Below are 11,290 nucleotides of genomic sequence, written 5' to 3' on the forward strand. Positions count from 1 at the left end.
CGACCTCATGGGAGGTTTCATGTGCACCAAATTATCACGGGTCATGCCAACTTGAACAAGTGTATTATAAATAAGCCTCACAATAATGTTTTCCTGTGATCCATTCCGACAATTCAGTCCATGATATCAATTGAACTGTAGGGTACAAAAAATATGGTTGATTGGTGATTTACTAGGCTACAAAATTGAAAACAGTAAGAGAGGAAAAGCCTACCTTTGAATTTTTACAGGGCTCACCATGATGTTTATGTGAAATCCATTCCATCCATTAATTGCCTCGTAAAGGTTAATTCATGGAGACTAAACATTAGACCCATACTTGAATTATGTCGATCACACCAAGTGAAGTGATTTTGATAGTGGGTGTTACTTACACAGTTTCCACTCATGTGGTCCACTAGAATTATAGATGTGGCTGATGTTGGATCAATAACCCTAAATTATCATATAAACCATTATGGTTGGAGTGGATTTTACATACATCTCAAGGTCGGTCCACCTCCAGTTGACCGAGTATTGGTTGTGCCGTTGTCGTAGGTCGTGGATTAGATGCCGTGAAGGCCATCAGCCACCTAACAGCTGTTTGGTGTTAGTTGGCCCAACAATGATGTATGTGTTTAAACCAAGTTGTCCATCTATATTTCCAGCTAAATGTACGGCATGTTCCAAAAAAATGAGCCAGATCCAAATATCAAGTGGACCATGCTACAAGAAAGATTGTTGGAAAGCTCACCATTAAAAATTCTTTGGGCCAAAGTAAGCTTTGGGTCAAGCTAATATTTGTGTTTTTCCTTCATCCAAGTCTCTATGACTTAATAAATAGGTTGGATGGCAGATAAATTATACCTAAAAATTTTTAATGATGGGCGGTTAATCCATTTAATCACCACTATTTTCATGTGGTGTGGTCTACTTTAAAATTGGATCTTATGCATTTTTGGAATCATACCATAAATTGAGCTAGAAAAATGAATGGACATCTTGGATTAAATATATACATCATCGTTTTGGCCCACTAGCACCAACAACTAGCAAGGTTGTTAGTTACTGACAGGTCGGCATGCAATCCACGTCTCTGCCTAACCACTATTGACTGAGCTAGGGGTTAGCCCACCTTGATGTTTATTTGAATTCACTCCATCCATAATATGTGTGACAATAATTTAGTCATAGGTATAAAATATCGGCCACATTTATAATGTTGGTGGGCCACATGAGCAAAAACAGTGTATGGGATGCCAATTATCCAAACGGTTTCACTTAGTGTGACCATATGAATCACGAATCTACTTAATTTTTAAGATATACTACTATATTTCTATCACAGACCTAACGATTGGGGTGGATTTTATGAATGCATCATGCTGCGGCCTAATCTTAGCCCATCCTTTTTTCCTGTGTTGGTTGGTGCATAAAATACCTCATGCGGTACGGTGAGTAGGAGACCGGGACGGTGTATATCTCATGCGGTACGGTGAGTAGGGGACCGGGACCGGGACCGGGCCTACTCTTAGCCCATCCTTTTAACCTGTTGACCTTGATCCAGGCTGTGCTTACAGATGCTAATACTCGGCAAGTTAAGGACAAAGCGGTGAAGATCTGGTTGGAAAGGCTCGAAGATGTGGCGTACGATCTGGATGACTTACTAGATGAATGGACGACATAAGCTCTCAGATTGCAAGCACCAGATGAAGGTTGTGGATGCTCTTTCGGTAAGAAGATGGTAAGGGTCTTCCTCTCACCTGTTACTTCCTTCAATCATGTCATGTTACGCCACAAAATTAGGATTAGAATAAAGGAGGTGAGGGTCGATTAGATGACATCGCCGAAGAGAAGAGCCAATTGGGTCTTAGAGTAGATTGTGGAGAGAGTGAGAGATTGGGCGGCATGGATTTAGAATACATACAGCAAGGTAGGACCCACGGTAAGGGCCGCACGGTCTTGGGTGAGGCCGGGGCCACACCTAATCGGCTCCCTCTCATTTAACAGCTGCATTCTTTTAGTAACTGTTATCTCCTTCTGGTTTCAAAACTGTACTCTCTCTCTCTCTCTCTCTCTCTCTCTCTCTCTCTCTCACGGATTTACTTTCAATATATGCCCTTCAATCCATGAAGGCTAGTTTGCTCAGTTGCTGTCCTGTTCCACTGCACCAAAGCTGTTTCCGACGCAGTCTGTTTATTAAATGTTGAATGCCTTCTATTTGTTCCATGTGATCTTGTTCATTGTTTCGGAGGTCAGATTCTTTCCATCTTAAGTAATTTTTTCGTTTCTGTTTATAAATGTTGAATGCCTTGTATTTGTTCCAGGTGATCTTGTTAATTGTTTCAGAGGTCAGATTCTTTCCATCTCATGTAATTTTTTCGTTTTTGTTTATAAATATTGAATGCCTTGTATTTGTTCCACGTGATCTTGTTCATTGTTTTGGAGGTCAGATTCTTTCTATATTATGTAATTTTTTGTTTCAGTAATAAAGCTCATGGTGGTACCGTCCACCTCAAAAAAAAAAAAAAACAAACTCATATGTAATTTCCAATATGAGGAAAAACTCTAAAAAAAAACTAGGCTCATTTCATCCCATCTTTCGTTTTACATCAACATCAACATCTTCCATCTTCCATTTTACACTGGCAAAACAAAATCCCAAAATGACTACAACCCATTTTATCCTACAACAAACTGAAAGGAACCATAAGACATCATCAGAAGCTGAATCAACTACCAGTGCAGAAAACCGATCCTTTACACAAGCCTATTCACAGTGGTTTCTCTCTCTCTCTTTTTAAGAAAGGTGGGAGAATATCACCCGTAACTTTGTTGATAACTGGAAAAACATGTACATCCATTCGGGTGAGCTCCACAAAAAACCAGGCCGAACCTACCATACAGAGACAACCAAAGCCTAAATCCAACTCCATTTGATACCTAGGTACGTGCATTCCAGCCTCGAGACACTGGAAAGACAATCGGTAACCTAATGTCACCTTGACATAAAGAGATCAGCCCGATAAAATAATTCGTATGGGCCACATCAATTGGAAACTTGTAAAATTGTACCCAAGACCACATAGATATGCATTATGGCCCGGCTGAGTTTCGGGTCCGGCTGATCTTGTCTCACTTCATCCTGGTGATTTACACCTGATGACCTGGTTTGATTAAAAATACAAACATGTGGGCTCCACAGACAAACCGATAGTTAGCATCCCATCCCACTTGTTCCCTGTGGTGTGGCCCACTTATGGATCTGTATGATATTTTGGGCATAGAATCAAGGATATAACCTGATGGATGGAGTCGATTTTACATTTACAACTGGTGGGCCACATAGAACTTGATTATTTTACGTGTTGCACGCGAAGAGGCATCAGATCTGATTCGCCAATGCCTCAATCTTCTTTTATTAAAGGAATTCCTTGCTTGAGGCATCTTTTTTTACTTTACTTCAGAGGGCATCTTATTTTTCTGATATTGGATACCGTTAACCTCATAGCAAAGCATCCTGTGGCCCTCTGTTCAAGGGGGGCCCATGAGTCAATTGCTCCAGCCATTGATCAAAAGGGTCTTATATATTTTAGATTTGAACAAGTCTCTCGGATTTAGGTGATCCTAGTCGTCCAATCTTTAGTCATACTTGAGTTGGATGGGGACCATTTCATAGTTCTTTCCCTGTCTACTCGTTGGTTTTGATCGGGGGTTGGTAATAATTGATCATGGTATTTTTTAGGGAGGCCATGGTTCATCCATTGTGAAACACATCAGGCAGATGAGAAACCAACAACACATTGAAACTCATAGCAAGTCATCCAAACCTCCGCCTCAATCCAGGCGACCTCATCTGACAACAAGAAATCCTTGGATCACCAGTAAACACGGCATCAGAGCAGAACAGAAACACTCAAATCTTGTTAGCCTGATGAACAGGAGGAGCTGAGGAAATCGATAGCAGCTTTTCTTGTGCTTTTGTTTTGAGGACTGATCCACATCTAGACTGTCCATCAGTTTACATGATCCAATCCAATAATAAACCTGTTCAAATGATCAGATGGTCCATTGTTTATATGGATGAAGATCGTTTGCCCATGAGAACTATGTTACTCTCCTTTGCCATATTGGGAAAAAAAACATGGGACGCACCTAAAAAGAATCCACCTAGTTTTTTGTTTGCCCCACTTTTCAGCAGCAAATAGGGGGCCATGAGACATGACTGTAGCTCTCATGGGCTCTAATCAAAGTATGGTGTCCCCATGTCATTGCTGCACATGTGGGCAAGATCAGAGCTGTTCATTTGATAGGTCTGTAAATGGGTCAATCAAACAACTAACTTCTTCACTGTTCACCCACTATGCAAGTTCCAATCTCACATAGCTCCCAAGCGTAGCTCATGTACATGTCAGCATGCTCTTTCTAGGCCCATATTGATTAACGGATGGTTGGTGGGAGTCCATTAGCATTTTAAGATATAAAATTTCAAATATCAAATTTGAAATATGTGTTCGGATTCCCATCCAATATAAAACATTTTCTGTTGTTGGGGTAAAGGATCTTTCGCTGTCTGGTTGAAAGGAATTACTTGCTGCATCTTCTCTTATTACTTGATTCCTTGTTTGGCCACACTTGTGAAAGATAAGGACATGAAATCCTTCGGTCAATATCATATTATTCGATTCCTTTATTTGGAGGGAAGTTTTGGTTTTGTACCAACAACTAGAAAACAACATTCCCATTTCCTAGTTCTACACCTCTTTGAACTCTTAAATTCCTTTTTGTCTCATCTTACCAAAAGCAGAAAACATGGTTGATTCACTTGTCTCGATGGCGGTGGAGAAGTTGAACATCATCCTCCAAGATGAGGTGGCTTTGTTGGTGGGTGTCACAAATGAGATCGAAAAGCTTTCCAGTACATTCACCTTGATTCAAGCTGTGCTTGAAGATGCCGAGTCTCTGCGTGTGATGCACAGAGATGTGAAGATCTGGTTGGAGAAGGTCAAAGATGTGGCCTACGATGTGGACGACATACTAGATGAGTGGACAACGGAAGCTCTCAGATCACAAGAACCTGATGAAGGTGAGGGGTCCTGTTTCAACAAGAAGAAGGTAAGGGGTGTTTGGATTGTAAGTTACTTTAGATAAGCTACTTATGCCACAATTAGCTTATCTTGGATTTTACTTATTCAACAAATAAGTATATTTTGTAAACAACATACTTATTAGCCAAATAGTAAAAAAACATGTTTGGTTTCCAATATCATTAAGTATTTATCCCTCAAGTTTGTTTAGTCCCCCTCACATCCACCATCCATCACATGGGGCCAACCTTTGATGTAGATTGCTCATTGTGTGGGCCCCGCCTTTGATGTGAGCCATCCATCATGCAAGGCCCACCTAGGATGCAGGCTATTCATCATTAGGGATCAACCTTTAATGTGCACCATCTATTATGTAAGGTCCACCTTTGATTTTGGTCATCCATCACATGGGGCCCACCATCAATGTTATTGTCCATCATGTGGGCCCCAACTTCAATGTCCACTGCCCATCATGTGGAGCCCACCTTTGAAGCGGACCATCAATCATGTGGGCCCCACCTTTGATGTGGGTCGTCCTTCATGTGGAGACTGCTTGGATATGGGCCACTCATCAGTAGGGCCGACCTTTGATGTGGACCATCCATCATGTGGGGCGCACCTTGATGTGGATCAACCATTATGTGGGGCCCACCTTTGATGTGGACTGTCCATCATTTGCTCCCCACCTTCAATGTGGGTTGCCCATCATGTGGGGCCCTTTGATATGGTTAAAAAGCTTTAAAAAACTTATAGGGATAAGTATCTTTTTGTGTTTTAAATAGCGGTAACGTATTGTGTAGCGTTCAACCTTTCATAGCGTGCAGCGAAATAGCACAATATGTAGCGTAAGCTACACAATACTTCTATTTTTTAATTAAAAAAGAAAAAATGATAAAAATTAAATAGTAAGAAAAAAATAAAATATATAAATGTCAGATTCTTTAAAAAAAAACATACATCACAGTGGACCCCACACATGTGGGCCATGCCATACACACCACAGTGGACCCCACACATGTGAGCCATGCTATACACACACCACAGTGGACCACACACATGTGGGCCATGCCATACACATACAACAATGGACCCCACACATGTGGGCCATGTCATACACACACAATAATGGACCCCATGCATGTGAGTCTTGCCATACACACACAACAGTGGACCACACGTATGTGGGCCATGGCATAAAACACTATAGAGGACCCCCACACATGTGGGCCGTGGCATAGAACACCACAGTGGACCCCACGCATGTGTCCCACGTGATGGTTGGATGGGTCAAATTCATGCCATACACACTACATCCCCCATAAAAAGAAAAAAATTAAAAAATAACCATAACATTTCAACATAAATAAAAAGAAAACTCATTAGCAATGATTAAAGGGCTAAAATATACTTTCAATAGAGATTTAATCAACTAAAGATTGATTTTTGGGAGCTACGTGTCCGCACAGCTGCAAAAAGAGGGATACATGATTTCTCCCTTGTTTGGGCTTCAATGCTCCTGAAATTTCAGCAAGATGATGCTCTTGTAATTCCGATTGAATTCCAAAAATCGGATCTAAGAAAGGGCTCTTCGAAATCTTGGAATCAAAGCTTCAAAAATGGAGAACCTATGGTTGTTGCGGCACTGCAATAGGGTTGTTCGAAAGCCCTATTGCGATTGTTTTAAGTTAAAAAACAAAAGACCTATAATATGAGTCTCCCACCACCTACTCAAAAGAAAAAATGCCCAATCACCACCATTTAAAAACAAGTTTTTAACTAAAAGGACTTTTATTTTAAAATTCTTATGGTAATCCCGAGGCGTACGCAATATACGCTACATGCTACGTATGTGTAGCATACGCTACAACCCTTGTAGCATATGCTACTGCGTATTTACGCTATTTTATACACTGTAGCATTTTTTGTATGCTACGCTACGTAGTGTATGCTACATGCCATGCTACCATGCTATTTGATACACTAGTAGCTTTAAGCACTTTAGTTACTTTTGCAAACATGTTTACCAAGCTAAATGAAGTGAAAAAAGTAACTAATTTGGTGGTATCCAAACAGGTGCTAAGAAGCTTCCCCTCGCCTACTAATTGCTTCAAGCACGTTGTGTTACGTCAAAAAATTGGGAGTAGGATAAAGGAGGCACGGAAAAGATTAGCTTTCATTGCTGAAGAGAAGAGTCAATTGGGTCTTAGAGTAGACAGTGGAGAGAGGGAGAGACTTGACAGTGAAGTAAGACGGGGTGAGAGGAGAGAGCGAGAGACAAGCTCCCTACTCGACCAACCGTCAATTGTAGGCAGAGAAAATGACAAAAATGAAGTCCTAGACTTGCTGCTGAGGGAGAGAAGTGGAGAGGTAAATGAGGTGCCCGTTGTCATTTCTATTGTTGGAATGGGGGGCTTGGGCAAAACTACCCTTTCACAGCTCATCTACAACGATGAGGATGTGAAGGGGCATTTCCACACGAGAATGTGGGTGTGTGTTTCAGAAAATTTTGATGTGAAAAAGATAACGAAATCAATAATAGAATCTGCAACTGGGTCTAGTTGTGACCCACTAGACCTGGACCAGTTGCAACATCGCCTTCGTGAAATCTTACATGCAAAGCGGTTCTTGCTAGTGCTTGACGACATTTGGAGTGAAGATAGTGAGAAGTGGGACAAACTGAGACTTCCCTTCCAAGCCAGTGCATTACAGAGTCGAATCATTATAACCACTCGCAGTGAAAAGGTTGCATTGGCGATGGGAAACACCCACATGTACAAACTAGCAGTTTTATCTGAAGATGATTGCTGGTTATTGTTCAGCCGTAGAGCGCTCAAGCATCGGAGTGCAGAAGAGTGTTTGGAGTTGGAAGATATTGGAAGGGAAATAGTAAAGAAGTGTGGAGGGCTGCCTCTTGCAGCAAAGACAATGGGGAGTGCCATGCGCTCGAGAAGGACAAGAAGCCAGTGGGAACTTGTCTTGGGAAGCCAGATATGGAACTCTGCTGATATCTTGGAAGGCATTTTACCAGCTTTATTACTAAGCTACTATGATTTGCCTCCTACTCTAAAGCAGTGCTTCACCTTTTGCTCTGTTTTCCCAAAAGATTGGTGGATCAACAGGGATGTGATAGTCAAGTTATGGGTGGCCCAAGGTTTCATTCGCTCCGAAATAAGTGGAGAAATGGAGGAGATCAGCAAACTGTATTTTGATGATTTGTTAAGGCGCTCCTTACTCCAAGATGCAGAAATGGATAGTGATGGTAACATATTCAGGTGCAAGATGCATGATTTAGTTCATGATCTTGCGCAATTTGTTGCAGGAAGTGACTATTCAGTGGTGGAGATCAGAAAGCAAGCCTCGTTGAACCTAAACAATGTTCGCCATTCCTTTTTAATTCTCAGCGATGAAGTTCATGATGAAGCTGATGAAGTGGCTTCCATCTTACATAAGGCCCACAAGCTGCGGACGTTCCTACTCCACTCAAGCATCACCAGGGTTCCATACAATTTCTTTCATCATTTGAGATGCCTTAGGGCATTGGACTTGAGTCGAACTCGCCTTAAGAAATTGCCTCAATCAGTAGAACAGTTGAAACACTTGAGGTATCTTGATTTATCTTACACACACATAGAGGAGTTGCCAGAGGGGGTTAGTAATTGCAGAAATTTACAGACCTTGAGACTCAATGCCTGTGCTAGGCTATGTAAACTGCCTAGAGGGATGGGGAAAATGATTTGCATGAGACATCTAGAATTAGAAGACACCCACATGCTGAAGTTCTTACAGCAGGGTATAGGGAGACTAGCTGAGCTTCGGACGTTAACAGATTTCATTGTGGGGGGTGGCGATGAGGGATGTAAATGCGGAGAACTGAAAAACCTCAACCATCTTCAAGGAAGACTTCAAATTACTGGCTTGGAAAATGTCAGGAGCACAGACGAAGCTCGTGAGGCAGAACTGTATAAGAAGCAGCACCTTCATGCTCTAATCTTGGACTACGACTCGATATGTGGACTGTTGGATGAAGAGGTGAAGAGGATGGAGGATGTGCTTGAAATCCTCCAGCCCAACACAAACTTGAAAGAGTTTGAAATATGGAATTACGAAGGTTCCAAGCTTCCCAGTTGGATAGAGGATCCCGTGTTCTCTAATCTAGTCAAGGTGAATCTCATGAATTGTTGGAAGTGTAAAAAACTGCCAGGTCTTGGGAAACTGCCATCCCTTAAATGCCTTATAATTGAGGGAATGGAAGAGGTGAGATACATGGGTGATGAGTTTAGTGGGGTTGATAACTGTAATGGGAGTGGACGTGATGTCTCATTCCCGAAGCTGGAGATCCTCATCTTCTTCCATATGCCAAATTGGGAGGAGTGGGAATTGAAAGGTGGAGATGGAGAGGTTATGCCATCTCTCCTCCAATTAGAAATACGTGATTGCCCGAAGCTAAAGGCGTTGCCCCACAACCTTCCACCGCTCCTTCGGAAGCTGGCTTTAAACATAACTAATGATGGGATGTCGTCGGAAGGGCCCTTACCTGTCCTCCCCAACCTCAATCATTTGGTGATATGGTACAGTCCTGAGCTGACATCGTTCCCTTGTGGTTGGTTGGGACAACTCAAAGCCCTCCAAACTCTGGAAATCTATAGGTGTCCAATGTTGGGGTCTCTCCCAGAGGAGTTGCAACACCTCACCATGCTTCGAGAATTGAAGATCACATGCTGTCCACTGTTAGTAGATCGCTGCCGAGACGGAGGAGAAGATTGGGATAACATTGCCCACATCCCTTGTATCAAAATTTGTACTTGAATGATCCGCCTCAATAAGTGCAAGTGGAGAGGAAATCAGCGAAAACTTTTCTTTTGCTTTTGTTTCGAGGAATTGTATTGCTTATATGTTTAATTGGTGTACTTCTTTTAGTATTTTCTTTTGTTCCTGCTTTTTTTCAAGGATTTACTTACAATACATGTCAATCAATCCATGATGGGTAGTTTGCTCGGTTGCTGCCCCGTTCTACTGCACGAAAGCTGTTTTCCAATGCATCCGGTTTAATTAAATATTGATTGCCTTTTATTTGTTCCACATAATCTTGTTCACCCATTTGTAATGCTTCCTGCGGAAGAATATATTAGGGACTTTTTGGGATTCGAACACAAGAATTGTTCTCTAATACCATATCAAACAACCAATTTTTCTAAAAGCTCGAGCCATTAGAGGACGGTGTGTCAATGTATCTCAAGGGACTTTTAACACTTTGAAAGTGCATGTGCTGCACAAATGGAAATAACTACAACTCATTTCATCCTATCTTTCATTTTACATCATCATCTCCTATCTTCCATTTTACGCCCCCAAAACAAAATCCCAAAATCAACTACAACCCATTTTACCCTACAACAAGTTGAAAGGAACCATAGAACATTATCAGAAACTGAATCAACAACCAGTGCAGCACTTTCACTGCGTAGTCCTTCTATTCCACATTGATGGTGCGGGATGGTATTCTCCTTCGTGCTAAAGTTTGACAGATCTGGACCAAATTGATCATATTACATTGTGGGGCCCACAGGAGCAAATTTCTAATGAATGCCTTTCATAGGAAGTTCCTGCCATCGAAAGCTATGTTAGACACATGGTGATGTTTGTGAGAAATCCATTCTGCCCATCCATTTTTTCATACCATGTTAAGACATGAGACAAAAAATCTGGTAGATCCGAAACTCAAGTGAGCCATGCAACTGGAAACAGTGAATAAGGGATTGTCTACCGTTCAAACTTTTATGGGCTCTACCATGATGTTTATATGCAATCCAACCTGTTCATAAAAGTGGCTCAAATGTTCATAAGATCATTACCACTGGGATAAACTGAAAGAACAAAAATATTAGACTGATCCAAAGCTTCAGCAACCCCACAAATGTTTCAACCGCGGGTTAACAATATCCATTATTTCCCGTTGTGTGGCTCACTTAAGGTTTGGATCTCCACCATTTTTGGGCTCATGTCATAAAATGATTTTGGCAAGACATGTGGATGGGATGGATTTCTCACAAACATCATATTGGGCCCCACAGAGTTTTACCCAGTATGTATAATCCACTTGCACTGCCCTGCAGTTTTGTTCCTTTTAAAATTTGAATAGGCATGAGAAGGGCCAAGGAAAGGATATATTTGGAAAGATTGCCTTTTTAATGCGTGTGGAAATACCACAAGGTCATTTTAGTCAA

General features: G+C 41.5%; 1 protein-coding gene across 1 annotated transcript; it reads left to right on the forward strand.

Annotated features, from left to right (window-relative positions):
* The first annotated feature begins 7,019 nt into the window (after positions 1-7,019).
* Positions 7,020-10,011, forward strand: LOC131250902 (putative disease resistance protein RGA3). Its single transcript, XM_058251296.1, has one exon. The coding sequence runs from the start codon at positions 7,032-7,034 to the stop codon at positions 9,870-9,872; it is 2,841 nt and encodes a 946-aa protein (XP_058107279.1). The 5' UTR covers positions 7,020-7,031; the 3' UTR covers positions 9,873-10,011.
* The last annotated feature ends 1,279 nt before the right edge of the window (positions 10,012-11,290 follow it).

This window comes from Magnolia sinica, chromosome 7 (assembly GCF_029962835.1).
Source record: "Magnolia sinica isolate HGM2019 chromosome 7, MsV1, whole genome shotgun sequence".
Classification (NCBI taxonomy): domain Eukaryota; kingdom Viridiplantae; phylum Streptophyta; class Magnoliopsida; order Magnoliales; family Magnoliaceae; genus Magnolia; species Magnolia sinica.